General features: G+C 44.7%; 1 protein-coding gene across 5 annotated transcripts; it reads left to right on the forward strand.

The window, feature by feature from the left end:
* The first annotated feature begins 206 nt into the window (after positions 1–206).
* Positions 207–18,266, forward strand: KMT5B (lysine methyltransferase 5B). Of its 5 annotated transcripts, XM_069739925.1 has the most exons (12): positions 208–338; positions 743–809; positions 9,183–9,416; positions 9,602–9,659; positions 9,767–9,914; positions 10,603–10,768; positions 12,153–12,262; positions 12,357–12,523; positions 12,796–12,815; positions 12,910–13,046; positions 13,918–14,108; positions 15,638–18,266. In XM_069739925.1, exons 3-12 carry the CDS (start codon positions 9,390–9,392, stop codon positions 17,077–17,079), a joined length of 2,466 nt encoding a protein of 821 aa, XP_069596026.1. In that variant the 5' UTR covers positions 208–338; positions 743–809; positions 9,183–9,389; the 3' UTR covers positions 17,080–18,266. The 5 variants fall into 5 exon arrangements, with proteins under 5 accessions (XP_069596023.1, XP_069596025.1, XP_069596026.1 ...); XM_069739922.1 differs by lacking the exon at positions 9,602–9,659 and having other exon boundaries at positions 207–338; XM_069739926.1 differs by lacking the exon at positions 743–809 and having other exon boundaries at positions 226–338.
* Positions 18,267–19,036: the final 770 nt, after the last annotated feature.

A 19,036-nucleotide genomic window follows, 5' to 3' on the forward strand; every position in this document is an offset into this window, starting at 1 on the left:
CACTGCACACACGGTCCGTGCCCCGGTGTCTGGGCGCTACACTGCACACACGGTCCGTGCCCCGGTGTCTGGGCGCTACACTGCACACACGGTCCGTGCCCCGGTGTCTGGGCGCTACACTGTGCGCGGCGTTGTGTAACGCTCGGCGCCTCAGCACTCCGGGTGGGTGGGAGCCTTTCCCTCTATCCCGGCCGGTACTTCATCTCATATCCATCCGCGCTCTCCGTCTCAGACGCGGCGCTCCAGCTGCAGTCCCAGCCAGGGCGGAAGTAACCAGCGCCGGATAACGAGACGCGAGCTTACATCGGTTACAACGGCTTCTGCCACCGGTGGAAAAGGTAATATACCCCAGAGCTGTTTTCGTTTTCGGTGTTTTTTACAGCTACGCTCTCTCCGTTTTGACTGTAAACTTCACCTTTCTGGTCGTGACCGGGTATCAACGGCGGAAGGACACGTTAAGCCTTGAGGGACTATTTGTTGTGGTGGCGGTGCTGCGGCCTCGGCCTCGCCGCCATCTTGAATGTTAATGTTTTCTCCTTTTACAAATATATATATAAATATTTCCCCCCTCGCTCCCGGTTCATCACTCGTGACGTTAACCCCTTCCCCTCTCGCCCTATACCTTTCTAGATGCAACAAAAAAAACCCCTAAAAGACCAAAAAACCCCAGTGTCAGCCGGCGCCTCCATAACAAAACACTATTTTCTTGCACCTCCACCATCTCTGTACATTTTTTATTTAGGGCGTTCAGTTGCTCCCAGGATTTGTGTGACGGGCGAGGTGGCTGATCCTACACCCTCCACCCCCAGGTACCATTTTACCTTATTTTTTTTTCTTCATGAAATTTATATATATATTTTTTTTCATTATTATTTATTTATTTTTTTTTTACAATTGTTGGCAGCAAATAATTGGTTAAAATCTCATTAGTGGTGTTGGTATTCGACGCTGTGCCCCTATATATATATATATATATATATATATATATATATATATATATATATATAATAATAATATACACATATATGGTACTACATCATCGGATTAAGGCCTGGATGTTTCATTATAGGGGGGGGGTCTCCTGCTAAAAGGCCAGGCAGGGGTTAACACTTTTTTTTTGTAACCCTTTATAATGTCATTATCTCTTTTTTTTTTATCCATTTTTTGTGTCCTAATTAAGACACACACACAAAATAAATATATATATATATATTTTAAAGCTCTCTCTCTCTCTCTCTCTCTCTCTCTCTCTCTCTCTCTCTCTCTCTCTCTCTCTCTCTCTCTCTCTCTCTCTCTCTCTCTCTCTCTCTCTCTCTCTCTCTCTCTCTCTCTCTCTCTCTCTCTCTATATATATATATATATATATATATATATATATATATATATATATATATATATATATAATTTTTTTTTTTTTTTTTTTTTCATCCTCTGCACATAATGTAAGATTACTCTGCCTCCTTTGTGAGCCTCGGATCCGTCACTCGTCCTTTGTTGTAAATTTACTGATCACCTCCAGTAGGTCCCGGAGGCTTATTAATATCGTTACCCCCCTTATATTCCCTCTGCCGGCCGATTGGGGGGTATCTATACCCACGGGAAGGGGGCTCGTTAGCTACAGTAATTAGTACGTTTACACCCCCCCTCCCCCCCCCCCCCCCTTCTTCCTTGGATCACACAAGGAGGAGACGTCAGATTCCTTGTAATGATGACGCCTTACCGGGATGGGAGTTGGTGCTTTTTTTTATATATATATATATATATATATATATATATTATACCGTATATATAATTTTTTTTTTTTTTAATCAATCGCGAAACCAGTTTAACTGGGAGTTTAATTGGTTTGTCACCTCCCAGCCGACTTGGTGTATAATCTCGTCTGTGGAAAGCGGTGATTGCGGAGCTTGGATTCTACATTTTTTTTCGCCCCTTCCTATGATTGTATCTGGACTGTTGCATTCCACAGTGATAATCTGGGCGTGGGCTTCCAGGACATTTAAATCAACATTGGATTTGATTGGCCATTGAGTTAGTGAGGTGGATTCCTTTTTTTTTTTTTTTTTTTTGCATTTCTCGTTCTCGTCATTTTCCGGATATGATGTGTTATTTAGCTTCCTGGTGGAAAGGCTGCAGATAATGCATGGGTTATAATGTGATTACTGTTTGTAAGGCTATTGTACTGGGCTGGGATTACATGGTGGCCTTTGCTGCGACACCAGAGTGCTTTGTACATCGCTGCATATTGCAGGTCACTAGGGCACAGTGGGTTGTGACTTTTTGCCATTTGTCGCAGTACTCTCGGGGGTCGCAATGCACTTTTATTATATTGGAATGGATACGGCTGCACAGAGCAGTCTATAGCCACGTGACCTGTTTCGCCTCCAAAACCACCGTCTAGCCCCAGCTTCATACATGCACCTTTTACCATCTGACAATGGCGCTGCTCTGTCTGCTGTTTCCTAAGGCTATGTGCATGCGTTGCGGATTCTCTGCGGATCCACAGCATTTTTTGCAGTGCAGAAACGATGCAGATCCGCAATTGATTTACAGTACAATGTAAATCAATGAGAAAAAAAAAATGCTGTGCACACTTTGCGGAAAATCCGCTGCGGAAACGCTGCGGTTTAAAAGAAGTATTATGTCACTACTTTTTTGTGAATCTGCAGCATTTTTGTACCCATCCCATTATAGAAAACTGCAGGGGTAAAAAAACGCAGCAAATCCGCTAGAAAAACGCAGAAAAAAATGCTGCGGAACCGCACAAAAACGCAACAAATCTGCAGGTGCGTTTTCTGCCAGGAGAGGCAGAATCCGCACCAGAAATTCCTAAGCCTAATCTGCAACCTGTGCACATAGCTGAGGCTGTCAGCTGGTAGTAGACCTGCAATTCTTGGAAGGCCACAAGATGGCAGTAGAGATTGTTTTTGTTGTTGACCACATTCACACATTGTCAGAGTGTGGAATGAGATTCTACTTGCCAAAGATCAACAATCCTCATAGAGGCCGGTCCGGGTCAGGAAAGCCGGTGGTCGGCCCGGGTCAGGAAAGCCGGTGGTCGGCCCGGGTCAGGAAAGCCGGTGGTCGGCCCGGGTCAGGAGAGCCGGTGGTCGGCCCGGGTCAGGAGAGCCGGTGGTCGGCCCGGGTCAGGAGAGCCGGTGGTCGGCCCGGGTCAGGAGAGCCGGTGGTCGGCCCGGGTCAGGAGAGCCGGTGGTCGGTCCGGGTCAGGAGAGCCGGTGGTCGGCCCGGGTCAGGAGAGCCGGTGGTCGGTCCGGGTCAGGAGAGCCGGTGGTCGGTCCGGGTCAGGAGAGCCGGTGGTCGGTCCGGGTCAGGAGAGCCGGTGGTCGGCCCGGGTCAGGAGAGCCGGTGGTCGGCCCGGGTCAGGAGAGCCGGTGGTCGGCCCGGGTCAGGAGAGCCGGTGGTCGGCCCGGGTCAGGAGAGCCGGTGGTCGGTCCGGGTCAGGAGAGCCGGTGGTCGGTCCGGGTCAGGAGAGCCGGTGGTCGGTCCGGGTCAGGAGAGCCGTTGGTCGGTCCGGGTCAGGAGAGCCGGTGGTCGGTCCGGGTCAGGAGAGCCGGTGGTCGGTCCGGGTCAGGAGAGCCGGTGGTCGGTCCGGGTCAGGAGAGCCGGTGGCCGATCTGTTCATCACGGACCGCAGCACAGATGTGTGAATGCAGTTTAAGGCTAGGGTACCATAACTTTTCCCATCTTCAGGAGCAAATAACAGTATACACAGTAGAATACAGTTGGCTGGACTTGCTTAAGATCAGCAGACATCCCAACTCTCTAGTGACGTGATGTCCGGGGACGCAAGGTACAGCCTGTAGGATTTTCAACATGTATTGTGGGCAGCGCTGTTGAGTCGGTAAGCCAAACCTCCTACTCCTCAATTTCCATGACACCGACTCCACCAAAATGGGCTCTGACTCCACAGCCCTCATTGTGGGGGCCTCCCGACTCGTCCAATCGATGATGTCTGGTGTAATGATGGATCTAGCCTGTTGGATTTCCACCAACTGATTCTTTTGTTTTCCTAGGGAAATGCTGCTACTAGAGCAGTGTCTCTCCTAGAAAACACCTGGTCGAGCTCTCATATTTATGGTAAAGCTGGGAGAGCTGACAGCCAAACTATCTTTTTGGCCGACGGCTATCTAATGTATATGAAGATCTTAAAGGGAACCGAACCTGTCAGTAAGATAGTGCTCAGTAACTTACCGACAGTGTCAAGTGGACGCCGTTATACTGATTAAAATGATACCTGGGATCATGAAATCTGTCTTGTGGTTGTTGTGTAATCTTTATTTTCAGTTTATGATGTGATCGTGCCCTGGGGTGGTCTGTAGGGGGTCTTCTTGTGGTGCTCTACTTAGCTATTCATCCTAATGGCTTCTGACAGGTCACTGATCAAATCAAATTTGATGCCAACACAGATAACAGCTGATGGGCAGGGATGGCTGGTGTCGGACCCCGGCCGATCAGACACTGATGACCTATCCTAAGGATACGTCATCAGTGTAAAAGTAGTGGACAATCTCTTTAGGTTTTGCATTGGGTTTCGTAAGAGACCGCTTGTGTCTTCCATGGGACCGATTCCTCCCCCGCACCCTTTCCTCTTTTCTGTTGCTGTTACAGAGTTTAATTCCTAACGCAGATGTGAACAAACACTAATTCCTGCATCCGGGGAATTGCGCTGTTTTTTGAAACTATGGAAATCTGATGTCCGAAAATCATTCATAGAATGTAGTGAAGCAATGAGAAGTGCACTCCGAGTTAATGACTATATTACCTCAGGGAAAGGGGCCTAAAACTCAGTTCTTTGCTTAGATATTGATGACCCATCTTCATGATCGGTCATCAATATGAGCTCAGTGGGGGTCTTACACCCAGCACCCTTACAGGGACAGCTTGTACCAGCTCTGTTGGTACCTGGACGTACTCATTGTTTGGGTCCAGAATGGCACAGTACTATACGCTATTTAATATGCAGATTTCCTCTTAAGTCAGGAAGAGGACTAGAACTCTAGCATCACCTATTGTAAGTAGTCCCCTTGCCACATGACATTGTATAAAAGCAAAACCAGAAGTTCTGTTTGCCCTCTCATGTTTTGGGGTGTTGCCCCTCGTTAGTGCAAAGCAAGAGGTCTGACTTGGCTGATTGAGAGGCCTCTGACAGGGGTTTAAGGGGTAACTTTTCTCCTTTTATGGAGAGTGACATGCCAGTGTTAGGAGACTTATAGGCCATGTAATGCTCCTCAGGGACATTAAATTTGCACTGAGGAGGGGGCAACACCCTGAGACATGTGTCTGCAAATAGAAATTCTGCTTTGGCTTTTATCCTAAGTTGTGTGAAAGGGCTCATTAAAGGGGTTATCCACTACTAGGACAAAGCCTTCTTAAACTAAATGTTCCACCCTGATGAAATAATAAAGCCTATACTCACCTCTCGGGCTGGTGCCGTTCCAGCGGTGTTGGCACTCGTGGTCTCGGGGCTGTGATGTGGTGGAATGGCCCAATCAGCGCTGGCGTCACTGTCTCTTCCTTCGGACAAACTGAACATGAAGAGGAATCTTCGCTGTGTCCAAAGTGCTGCCTTCTACTGAACGCAGGTAAATCCGCATGTGTTCACTGAACCGTACAGATTTACCGCATCCAATACATTCTAAATACGCAGTGTCAAACCCGCAGTCCACTGATTGTGGACACATACACTAAAGGGTCAATATTGGCTTTTAGGATTGCTACTTCCAAAAATTGGCACTAGTTCTAGTTCTCTTCCTTTCTGAAGAGACAGTTTGCTTATTTAATTTCCCAGAGTAGCATTGCATGGCCTGTAAGTCTCCTTACACAGGCATGTTACTTTCCACAAGGATAGATGTTACTCCTTGTATACTATTTAATTGCATCTGCCAAGAACATTAGTTCAGCTCTTATTTTGTTCAATTGGAACTGACAATAGCTGATTGTCAGAGCCCCTCCGATTGATCCTGATGACACGTCCTTCGGATAGGTCATCAATATCAGAAGTAGCGGTAAATGCCTTAAACTACTGGTGTACAGTGTGAAGGCTGGACCTATTGTTTTCTCTCCACAGTCCACATGCAGCAAAATCACCAGCCGGGCCTGTCACTTGTTAAATAATTTAGCAGTTTGTTATAAAATAATGGCAGGTTGGGACTTTATAATGAGAAAATATTGTAAAATTTGTGATAAACGTGTTGTGCTTGTGTAGCTTCAAAGCCTTGCTGAACTTTCCTGCTACATCTGGATGTGTCGGAAAATATCCAAATGCCATCATTTCAGTGTGTTCATTCCAGAAAACTGATACATTGGTAAATCTGCCCCTTCAACTTTGTACACTGAATATAATGTCTCCTAGTATAAGAGGTCTCCGGGAATAGAGTAAAATAAATAACTAAAGGAAATGTCATTCTAAATAAATTACTACCCCACTCTGCTTTTTGTAGTGGGGTAATTGTAGAATTAAAATGTTCTCCATCTTTTTTACTCTGACAAGAACTTGTCCTAGAATGTTTGAAGGTGCCTCTGAGCATGTGCACCAGCAATACCTGCAGGTGTAAGATTATGTGCTCTAGGTGGATATTCTGATTTTGTGCTGAGGTAAGAAGAAGCTGCTCACACTGCTGTCGACCATATCTGTATGATCTCATACTGGAGATACCAATGGTTCTGAGCAGGCATAAGAGGCGGGCTTTCTGTCCAGGGCAATTATAAGAGGCGGACTTTCTGTCCAGCCCAGGGCAGTCGTAAGAGGCAAGCTTTTGGTCAAGCCCAGGGCAGGCGTAAGAGGTGGGCTTTCGGTCCAGGGCAGTTGTAAGAGGCGGGCTTTCTGTCCAGGGCAGGCGTAAGACGTGGGCTTTCGGTCCAGCCCAGGGCAAGCATAAAAGGCGGGCTTTTGGTCAAGCCCAGGGCAGGCGTAAGAGGCGGGCTTTTGGTCAAACCCAGGGCAGTCATAAGAGGTGGGCTTTTGGTCCAGGGCAGGCATAAGAGGCGGGCTTTCGGTCCAGCCCAGGGCAGGCATAAGAGGCGGGCTTTCGGTCCAGGGCAGGCATAAGAGGCGGGCTTTCTGTCCAGTCCAGGGCAGGCGTAAGAGGTGGGCTTTCGGTCCAGCCCAGGGCAGGCGTAAGAGGCGGGCTTTCGGTCCAGCCCAGGGCAGGCATAAGAGGTGGGCTTTCGGTCCAGCCCAGGGCAGGCGTAAGAGGCGGGCTTTCGGTCCAGGGCAGGCGTAAGAGGCGGGCTTTCTGTCCAGTCCAGGGCAGGCGTAAGAGGCGGGCTTTCTGTCCAGCCCAGGGCAGGCGTAAGAGGCGGGCTTTCTGTCCAGCCCAGGGCAGGTGTAAGAGGTGGGCTTTCTGTCCAGCCCAGGGCAGGCGTAAGAGGCGGGCTTTCGGTCCAGGACAGGCATAAAAGGCGGGCTTTCGGTCCAGGGCAGGCATAAGAGGCGGGCTTTCGGTCCAGCCCAGGGCAGGCGTAAGAGGCGGGCTTTCTGTCCAGCCTAGGGCAGGCGTAAGAGGCGGGCTTTCGGTCCAGCCCAGGGCAGGCATAAGAGGTGGGCTTTCGGTCCAGCCCAGGGCAGGCGTAAGAGGCGGGCTTTCGGTCCAGGGCAGGCGTAAGAGGCGGGCTTTCTGTCCAGTCCAGGGCAGGCGTAAGAGGCGGGCTTTCTGTCCAGCCCAGGGCAGGCGTAAGAGGCGGGCTTTCTGTCCAGCCCAGGGCAGGTGTAAGAGGTGGGCTTTCGGTCCAGCCCAGGGCAGGCGTAAGAGGCGGGCTTTCGGTCCAGGACAGGCATAAGAGGCGGGCTTTCGGTCCAGGGCAGGCATAAGAGGCGGGCTTTCTGTCCAGTCCAGGGCAGGCGTAAGAGGTGGGCTTTCGGTCCAGCCCAGGGCAGGCGTAAGAGGCGGGCTTTCTGTCCAGCCTAGGGCAGGCGTAAGAGGCGGGCTTTCGGTCCAGCCCAGGGCAGGCATAAGAGGTGGGCTTTCGGTCCAGCCCAGGGCAGGCGTAAGAGGCGGGCTTTCGGTCCAGGGCAGGCGTAAGAGGCGGGCTTTCTGTCCAGTCCAGGGCAGGCGTAAGAGGCGGGCTTTCGGTCCAGCCCAGGGCAGGCGTAAGAGGCGGGCTTTCGGTCCAGGACAGGCATAAGAGGCGGGCTTTCGGTCCAGGGCAGGCGTAAGAGGCGGGCTTTCTGTCCAGCCCAGGGCAGGCGTAAGAGGCGGGCTTTCTGTCCAGCCCAGGGCAGGCGTAAGAGGCGGGCTTTCTGTCCAGCCCAGGGCAGGTGTAAGAGGTGGGCTTTCGGTCCAGCCCAGGGCAGGCGTAAGAGGCGGGCTTTCGGTCCAGGACAGGCGTAAGAGGCGGGCTTTCGGTCCAGGGCAGGCATAAGAGGCGGGCTTTCGGTCCAGCCCAGGGCAGGCAAACCATAGTCAGGCGCAGTGCACGATACAAAGTGAGGGAAAGGAAGTTCGCACACCTATATTGCCAGCAGAATGTTATTAAAAAGTAACCACTTAGGCGAAAAAAATGGAAGGCACACGTTACAGGACCCCTGGACATATTAGACTGGCTGGTGCAAACAAATAAGTTTTAACTACTTTTTGGGGGATAAAGGCAAAGAGTCCTTGATTATTTTATTCTGACTTTGGTTGAAATGCTTCAAATCCACTGCAAGTTTATCAATGTCTTGTTGATTGATCTTCTTCCCCAAAGTTTGCTACACATTTATTTAAAGGTGTATTCACTTCGGCATCAGGAGAAGAGCAGGGCTAGAGATGTCCTATCTGTTGATAGCAGTAAATCGTGGTACCTTCCCTGCTCGTCTCTCGATGCATAAGTGAGTAGAGGAGACATACCCCCTCTTAATTGTGTGCACTGATCTTCTGGTATTGCTTTGTGGATCAGTTTCTGCGTGAAACTTATTTTTGGTGTTCTGCATCTTGGGAAGTTTTAGCTTTACACCATTCAGGACTTCTCTAAAGCATCTGTTAACAATTTATTGCCTTTCTAATGGCAGCCGATATAAACAGGGTGTATCGGCTGCAATGTAGGATACTTCCTACGTGTGTACTGTGAAATGTAAGCGTATGAGAGCTTATAACTGTACTGACGGTGCGTATTTCACTTTCAGTAACTATCGTATTCGAAGTCTATAATTTGCCTATAAAACAATAGTTTTTTACTTTCAGGCATCCATATTTGACTCATTTCAAGGCCCGAAAAGAGAGGGACTAAATGCAACTAGGCCAGGTTCCATGTTGGCATGAAGTGGTTGGGAGAATCCAAGAACATGGTAGTGAATGGCAGGAGACATGGAAGCAGGTTGTCCAGTGAACACCATCGGAGTCGGAGCCAGACACGGAGTTCAGTGAGAGAAAATTTGAGAGCCAGCAAAAATGTTCCTGAGCAGAGATCTAGCAGATGTAAGTCACTCGTGCCTGTATATTTTTTTTTTCCATTTATTTATTTTCTGTCATTGTGCAAAAAAAATTGTGGCTGCAAAAAGCCGTCAATGGAGATCTCTAGATTTGTTAGGGTATCGTCATGCACAGCGTCATCGGATGGACCCCTTTTCCTTATGAAGTGTCCATGGTTATATTTTTTTCAGTCGCGCGTTCCATTCATCCATGCATGCCGAGATCTTCTTCAAGGTGACGACGTGTCAGGTGAACACAGCGGTGGCTTCTCATTACTTTCATACAACCCTCAGTTTATATATCCCAGTACATTTATTTAGTAATTCTACTTTTTATACATATCTATATAATTGCAGGTAGCAGTGGATCCACGTTTGAAACGCAGAGTCGCTATGTACCATCGTCTGGAATGTCTGCAAAAGAACTATGTGAAAATGATGACCTTGCAACAAGCCTGGTGCTGGATCCCTATTTGGGGTTTCAGACACATAAAATGAATACCAGGTAACAAAATGCAGTCCAGTCACTCAATTATGTGTATTATAGGGCGGAATAGCATGCGTCACCCACAAGGCTTCTACAATAGTGTTCTGCGGTTTAATATTGCACTTTAATAAGCGTGGCTGTCCATTGGTTTAAAGGAGTTTTCTAGGATGTTGATATCAATTACCTATTCTAAAGATTGGTGTCAGTTTGATATCAAGAGGCGCACCAATCAACTGCCCGTGGGGGCTTCCATGAGGGCTATTACACTTTTGTGGTTTACCAGACACGGTCTAGTGTTAGTCAACTCCATAGCGATACCGAAAATGGGGTTAGTGCTTTCAGTAACCAGGCTCGGCATTGCCCCCAAGCTGTGTTTTGTTTTTTCTGTGTGTGGGGGGGTATGGGATTAAACCCACCTGCCCTGGAATAAAACATTGAGTGTTTGCGTCTTGGGCACAGTCGATCAATACCTGAAGTGTAAAATCAAAACTGCTATATCTGTTAGAATGTCCCGAGAAAGACAAATTCACAAGAATGCCAACAATTGGCGCCTCATTAAGGGGTTAAGAAAAGCAAGATTTGGACTATTCCTTTATATAAAGAAGTGATATTTTAAATTTAATGGATATACATATTAATTAAAAAGTAATTTTTTATAATTATTTGCCAAGCTCTGAATTAAAAAAATAACTTTTTTTTTTCTCAGGTTTCGCCCTATTAAAGGGAGACAGGAGGAGCTGAAAGAAGTCATCGAGCATTTCAAGAAAAGCGAACACTTGGATAAAACCTTCAAAAATCTGGTATCTGGAGATTGGGCACGTCATTATTTTCTAAACAAGAATAAAATGCAAGAGAAGCACTTCAAGGAACATGTAGGTTCTCCTTTCCCTACAAAAATAAACACTTTGTTTTGTATTTTGTACTTTACCTTATCAAAGGGGTCGGCCACTGCTTGAATAATCCCTTTTCAATCTTCAGGTTGTCCCCTTGTACCTTAATAAGACCTATACCCGCCTCTGGCGCCATTCCAATAATGTCTGCCTTGGGTCACCTGGGAATTGCATGATATGCCACGCAATCCCCACTGTCTAAAGGTACCGTTACACTAAACGACTTACCAACGATCTGGCCGTGATCGTTGGTAAGTCGTTGAGTGGTCGCTGGGGAGCTGTCACACAGACAGCTCTCTCCAGAGGCCAACGATCCGGGGAAAGACTTCGGCATCGTTGAAACTGTCTTCAACGATGCCGAAGTCCCCGGGTAACCAGGGTAAACATCGGGTTACTAAGTACAGGGCTGCGCTTAGTAACCCGATATTTACCCTGGTTACCATTGTAAAAGTAAAACAAAAAAAAAACACACTACATACTCACATTCCGATGTCTGTCACATCCCCCGCCGTCAGCTTCCCGCCGGCCGTAAAGCAGAGCACATCGGTGACGTCACCACTGTGCCCTGCTTTACGGCCGGCACTGACAGTCAATGCAGGGAAGCTGACGGCGGGGGACGTGACAGACATCGGAATGTGAGTATGTAGTGTGTTTTTTTTTTTTTTTTGTTTTTTTTTACTTTTACAATGGTAACCAGGGTAAATATCGGGTTACTAAGTGCAGCCCTGCACTTAGTAACCCGATGTTTACCCTGGTTACAGGTGAACACATCGCTGGATCGGCGTCACACATGCCGATCTAGCGATGACAGCGGGGTGATCAGCGACCAAAAAAAAGGTCCTGATCATTCCCCACGACCAACGATCTCCCAGCAGGGGCCTGATCGTTGGTCGCTGTCACACATAAAGATATCGTTAGCGGGATCGTTGCTACGTCACTAAAAGCGTAAATAAAGTCTGATTATCTAGTGTGTTCTAACAGCTAGAGATGGACGGATCGATTTGCGGTACTTCGGTCCTTCAGCCAGGTCAGTAGTCCCTGGCCGTGAGCTCGCAAATCTTTTACCTTTCGGATCCCCCCACTCAGCTTTTGATTATTTAGGGCCGACACTGTGTGACACACAGATAACGTCATGCCAGCCTTGGCTAATCAAACGCCGTGTCGGCAATCCCGGAAGTTAAGAGATTCGCTAACCACCTGGCCAGAGGCTTAACTGACCTGGCCGATTTGATTGGAGTCCTACTAATCAACCGGCTCCATCTCTGCTTACAGCACTTGCTGTAATATATTATCAAGCTCTGTTTAGGGAGGGAATGTAGATTTATTATTCATTTACATGATTTTTTTGTATTTCCTAATTCCTAAGGTGTTCATCTACTTGAGAATGTTTGCAACTAGTAGCGGGTTTGAGATCTTGCCTTGCAACAGATATTCTTCTGAGCGAAATGGAGCCAAAATAGTTGCAACTAAAGAATGGTATGACTCTTCCCATTAACTTTCTTACATGTATCCAGTTATGTATGATATGTCTTGAATGTTCATATTTTTTAATATTTTTATTTTTTAATAGGAAACGTAATGACAAAATAGAGCTTCTCGTGGGCTGCATAGCCGAGCTGTCCGAGGCAGAAGAGAATATGCTACTGCATCACGGGGAAAACGATTTTAGTGTCATGTACTCCACCAGGAAAAACTGCGCTCAGTTGTGGCTTGGACCGGCTGCTTTCATTAACCATGGTATGTCTTAGGCAAACTATATACAATTTCACTTTACCTGCATGTACAAATTTGTGGATGCGAGATTAAATCTCACGGTGAGTGTAATTTCTGTCTCCTATATAATATTAGCGTGGAGAGATACAGGTTGAGCAATTCAATGTCGAGACGACCGAAAGATTCTTGAAATAATGACCTGCATCTCGCCACAACTAAATTATATGTTCTATTGAGAAGAAGTCTTATTTCAGCCTTAATAATACTGTTCATTGTTTATTTCCCAACACCGACAGATTGCAGACCTAACTGTAAGGTAAGTAATTCTACATGCATGCACAGAACTATCGACTGTCTATATAATTCATAGGGAGGAATAAAAATAAGAAATGTCTGCTTTCATGTTGCAGTTTGTATCAACCGGCCGTGACACTGCTTGTGTAAAAGCACTGCGGGATATTGAGCCCGGGGAAGAGATCTCATGTTATTATGGAGATGGCTTTTTTGGAGAAAACAATGAATTCTGTGAATGCTACACATGTGAAAGGTATGTTTTTTATTTATTTATTTTTTTTTTATTTTACAGCTATATATTATTTATAATCATTTAGGGAAAATAAAGCTGTAACGGTCACCCTGATGTGGATTTTCAACATGATTACACCAGCCTCATCAGGTCTAAAAGATGTATTCTCTTCATAATTCACCATAGGTGTTCAGATCAGGAGACACTTGGCCACTTAATCACTTTCACCCTGTTCATCTTCAGACATGTAACAGGTGTGAGGTTTGTTTTATTGTCATGTTGGAAAAGTGCACGTCTACCAAGGGCATGAGTGATGGGAGCATCTTCTCTATCACTGCGGAGCAGCACATCTGTGAATTCATGATATTATGAATGAACTGTAGCTCCCCCGACACCAGCAGCTCTCATGCAGCCCCATGTGAGGATACTACCTCCACCATGTTTCACTGTAGGCACCATGCATTTTTCTAAATGGTTAGTGCCTATGTGAATTCATAATGTGTTGCCCTGTATTGAAAGAGCAGGTACTGCCATCACTCCATGACCTTGGCAAATGTGCGCTTTTCCAACATTACAATGATCCAAAACCCAGAAAAAGTTGCATTTCTGAAGAAGAGATGCGTTCAGATAAAAGTGTTTCTCAGGTCTCCCATCCAGTGACCACAGATTACTGATTCGTCCATTAGACCCAGGTCCTGCAAATCAATTTGGACCGATATTAATCACCATGTTACCAGCGAAAGTGCAGGTGCCAGTGCTAAAAGATCCTTAGTGTATTTTGAAGAGAATGAATCCAATTTTGTGAAGTCAAGTTTTGTGTTTTGTTTTTTTTTTTATCGTATTAAACATGCTGCTTTGAAACATTAATGCTTTAATTATTTATCTTTACCAGGAGAGCAACAGGTGCTTTTAAATCGCGTGTTGGACTTAATGAGCCGGCTCCTGTAATCAACAGCAAGTACGGACTGCGGGAAACGGACAAACGTTTAAACAGACTCAAAAAGCTCGGCGACAGTGGCAAAAATTCAGACAGCCAGTCGGTGAGCTCCAACACAGATGCAGACACATCTCAGGAAAAATCACGTAAGCGCTTCTTTTACTCTAATAATATCATTAAATGCTACAATGGTTCCAGTGCTTCCAAACTTCCGGATCTTGGCTATAGTAATAATAAAAATAAAAACTACAAAGTAAAAAAATTAAATTCTGGATTTTATGTTAAGAAAGCTTAATCTTGGTGTGAATGGAGTCTTACAACTAGTGATTAGCGAACATGCTGGGATAAGGTGTTATCCGAGCATGCTTGTGTTCTAACCGAGTGTCTTTGGCGTGCTTGAAAAATATGGTCGAGTCCCCGCACCTGCATGTCTCACGGCTGTTCAACACCCGCAACACATGCAGGGGTTACCTGTTTGTTAAGCAATCCCTTCATATGTTGCGGCTGTCGAATAACAGCAAGACATGCAGGCGCCAGGACTGAAACATAGTGTTCGAGCATGCTCTGATAATGCACGTTTGGCCATCACTATTAAAGGGAATCTGTCACCCCATTTTGGCCCTATAAGCTAAGGCCACCGGCATCATGGGCTTATCTACAGTATTCTATAATGCTGTAGAAAAGCCCCCATGTCACCTGAAAGATAAGAAAAACAGGTTATATTATACTCACCCATGGGCGGTCCGGTCCGATGGGCGTCGCAGGTCCTGGTCCGGCGCCTCCCATCTTCATTGGATGACGTCCTCTTCTTTGCTTCCTGTCGCTGCTCCTGCGCAGGCGTACTTTGTCTGCCCTGTTGAGGGCAGAGCAAAGTACTGCAGTGCGCAGGTGCTGGGCCTCTCTGACCTTTCCCGGCACCTGCGCACTGCAGTACTGTGCTTTGCCCTCAACAGGGCAGACAAAGTACGCCTGCGCCGGAGCCGTTGACTTGAAGCAAAGAAGAGGACAGCGTATGAAGATAAGAGGCACCGGACCGCGACGCCCATCAGACCGGACCATACCGGGACTGGCCCTGGGTGAGCATAATATAACTCAGGGGTGTCAAACTGCATTCCTCGAGGGCTGCAAACAGGTCATGTTTTCAGGATTTCCTTGTACTGCACAGGTGATAATTTAATCACCTACACAAATAATGAGTTGGTGATTAAATTATCACCTGTGCAGTACAAGGAAATCCTGAACACATGACCTGTTTGCAGCCCTCGCGGAATGCAGTTTGACACCCCTGATATAACTTGTTTTTCTTATCTTACAGGATACATCGGGGGCTTATCTACAGCATTACAGAATGCTGTAGATAAGCCCCTGATGGCGGTGGCGGCAGTTTATAGGCCTAAAATGGGGTGACAGATTCCCTTTAACAACTTTTAACTTGCTCATCATTTGAAGATATATTTATTTCTGATCGATTTAAATGAGGACAATTGTAAAGAGAACATACAATTTGTGTCCGTTCCAAGGCTTGACAATTGTTCTGCAAGAAACGTTGTCTTGCATTAAAAATTGTCTAATAATGACGTTTGTGATGCTGACTTATTTTTTTTTTTTTTTTTATCTTGGTAATATGTAAAAATATTGTGATGGATATTTTTAACATTATGTTTTTGCTTTATAGCAAGAACTAGAAAATGCTCAGTTGCAGTAAAGAAGAATGGGAAAAGTAGAACATTAAGACAGTCCTTGTCAAGAATTCCAGTTTCATCCTCTTCTACCTCATCCAGAGTCACTCACATAAGTAATTCCAGGGTACCAAAGAGACTGAGAAAGCCTGTAAAGCCTTTACATTCTAAAATAAAGATCAGAAGTAACTGCAGACGACCAGAGCAAAGAAATGCTTCAAGAAAGCTTCAAGTGGGTAGCCTTGTCCTCCGAGAACCTAAAGTAGTGCTGTATAAGAATGAGGCCATAAAAAGGGATAAACAGAGAGACGGACTGATGAAGTTAGAAGAAACTACCGGTTGTTTAACTAGACACGCAGCTAGAGAATATAAACTGAATTCAATGAAAGGTGCTCACAGCGAAACTGCATGTACATATATCACACGAAGTTCGATGAGAACCAGAAACTCCGTAGAAGCAGATGCCAAGTTCCCACCAAATCCTTTGGATGGCTACAGAAATGGCAACGGTGGGAGCATAACTCCGCTGCACAGAACTGAGATTAAAAGTCAATCTGTTCATAAGAACGAACTTGATCAAGAGACCTCAAAAAGACGGGAAAACAAATATCAAAGAAACGGGTTGTGTAAGTCCAGGAGAAGCAGACACTTGAAACGCGCTAAAAACACAGAAATGTCAAATTCTGATTTTGAACCCTCTAAGACAGATAATCCGTGCGACTTAGTAAGCTCGCACTGTGACTCGGTTGTAGGCAGCATCGTCACCGACAGTTCACTTCATTATAAGGACATGAGAAACTCTTCGGAAGACTGCCCCGTGGTCTCGTCACAAGTGAGGTCAAAGGAACACATAAGAGTGGTCAAAAATAAAAAGAGCAGAAGGATCACCAGATACGACGCACAACTGATTCTCGAAAATAGCACTGGAATTCCGAAACTAACCCTCCGTCGACGTCACGACAGCAACAGCAGTAAGACTGAGAAGGAGAACGACAACATGGGCTCGTCCAAAATTAGCATTAAGCTAAGCAAAGATCCCGAAAAGGACAAGAACAGTCTGTATGTAGCAAAGCTAAACAATAGTTTTAACTCGGGATCGGGGAGCAGCTCTACGAAACTAAAGATCCAGTTAAAGAGAGAAGAAGAAGCTAGGATGCCTTTTCCGGAAGAACTCCATGAAAACGGAGTGTACTGTAACGACACGTTATCTCTTGTGGAAACGAGAATGGAAATGGACGATTACGAGGAAGAAAGCTTGGAGGAATCTTCCGAAGAAGAGGACGAGGAAGACGACGACGAGTACGACGATGAATTCGAGGATGACTTCATTCCTCTGCCACCAGCAAAGCGTTTGAGACTTATTGTAGGAAAAGACTCAATAGACATCGATATATCTTCTAGACGGAGAGAAGATCAGTCTTTAAGGCTCAATGCGTGAACAATATCTGTCTTTTTTTTTTTTTTTTTTTTGACCAGAAAGTAATTTGTATTCATTTCCTTTACGAAAGATTCCATTGAATTATTCCCTAACTGTAAATTTTAGAGACTGCACTTCTTCTGTATTGTTATAGTCCACTCAAAATTGTAGAAAGTGTACAGCATATTGACTTGCCTTTTTGTTTTTTTTTACAGTGCTTTTTAACCGTCTTCTTACGTGCAATTTTGAGTTTAAACAAAAAAACAAAACTTAAAAAAAAAAAGAAAAAAAAAAGTGGGTACTGTTGTATATTATCGTGGGCAGAAAATGTATATGAGTAATAAACTTTCCACACATGACAATAAAAAAATCTTATGTGGCTACCCAATCCTACTTGTTTCAGATCATACAGCATCATAAAAAAAAGCTCAGCATATTTAATGTCTGGTATGGTTTTATCACCAGCAATGTATTTGCAGCTTAAAAACTTATTTGCTCTGTTTTTTTTTCTTTTCTTTGTCAGAAGTCTATTTAATACTGTAATACTATCTTTTTTTTTAAAGTACTGTCTGTGGCCTTTGTTGGTAGCAAAATTAAGAGTTTCTGGGGGAAAAAAATTGAGAAAAATGGCAAAATTCAGAATGGTGTTTTTTTTTTTGCTTATTTTTTTGACACATTTAATGTACAGGGGCTAGCCATATGCAGAATATAAGTTTGGCTATGGTGTATTTATTGCTTGATGTATAAATAAAAACACAAACACTTGTATTTAACACTTTTCAACAATTTTTTTTTTTAGATAAAATTGTTCTTTGCAAGAATAATTGGTGCTTATTTTTTTCATGGATAAAATGCTGTGAAATTCAAAAAAAAAAAAAAAAAATGTGATAAGGAAGACTTGTACCGGTATAAATGCAATTGTCATTTTAATTTCTATATTTTTGTTATATAATTTTTTTTGTGTGTGTTGCACTTTTTTGGGGGCAGCTCCATCCAATTTAACTTTTTTTTTTTTTTAGAAATGCCATCTGGCAGTTAGGGAATGAAGGGTATGTTTTTTTCCTACTTGTGTATAGTGTATATAATTCTGTAAATATGTGTGGTGTTAGGATTTACACTTCTGCCATTTAAGTTGATTTACTAAAACAAATAAGTTTTTAAGTTAAGTAACCATGACAATAAAATAGGAAGATTTAAAATCAAAAAAAGTTTAATAAATGGTTTGTTGTTTTTCTTTCGGATAATTAAATTCGTTTAGCCACATCCACTTCTGATCAAGGCAAGAAAATTGTAAAAAAAAATGTATGGATTTTTACTCTTCTTTGTCATTCACTTAAAGCAGCACCCCCTCCCATCAAAGTTTGAATCCCCTTAATATGTTGCGGTCATATTATACAGCACTGTGTACTTACAATTGCTCATTTTGCCCTTCTCCCCAGCTAATTATTTTTCATTAGGTCTATGACATCACCTAATTAAAAACTGACTAGCTTAATCCTTCTAAGCTCTATGTAGATGCAGGAGGTCAATTTTCTCTGCGTGAGTCATGAGTCACTGCAAAAGTATGGCAGTGGGAATCAGGGAGTAGCTAGGTGTGAAGATGCAGAGGGGAATGATAAATTCAGGGACAAGTGACTTAATGTTTCTACATAGAGCAGAGAAAAGATAAGAATTAGCTGGGTAGAAAGTGAAAATGAGCAATTGTAAGCACACAGTGCTCTATAATATAATATGATTGTAATATATTAAGAGGATAAAAAGTTGTACTGGAGTTCTCCTTTTAACCTGCCAATGTAGTCCTGTAGTCACGTCCTTTCTCAAGTAGCAGATTTTCAGCAGACATTACACCCATGATGCAGAAAACCTCATTCGAATAAAGGCAAAGTTCCGCATGAAATCATTTTGATAGTCACTGTTTTTGCTGCTGCAGATTTCAGAATGCTGAGCTGTGTATTACATCTCCCACATCACTGATTGG

This window comes from Ranitomeya imitator, chromosome 9, assembly GCF_032444005.1.
Source record: "Ranitomeya imitator isolate aRanImi1 chromosome 9, aRanImi1.pri, whole genome shotgun sequence".
Taxonomy (NCBI): Eukaryota; Metazoa; Chordata; class Amphibia; order Anura; family Dendrobatidae; genus Ranitomeya; species Ranitomeya imitator.

Bases quoted from the DNA above. Each gene is read 5' to 3' on its own strand.
- KMT5B (XM_069739922.1), top strand. From the start codon at position 9,257: ATGAAGTGGTTGGGAGAATCCAAGAACATGGTAGTGAATGGCAGGAGA. The intron at 10,769-12,152 runs GTAGGTTCTCCT...CTAATTCCTAAG, and splicing joins AGAAGCACTTCAAGGAACAT to GTGTTCATCTACTTGAGAAT. The intron at 12,524-12,795 runs GTATGTCTTAGG...CAACACCGACAG, and splicing joins GGCTGCTTTCATTAACCATG to ATTGCAGACCTAACTGTAAG.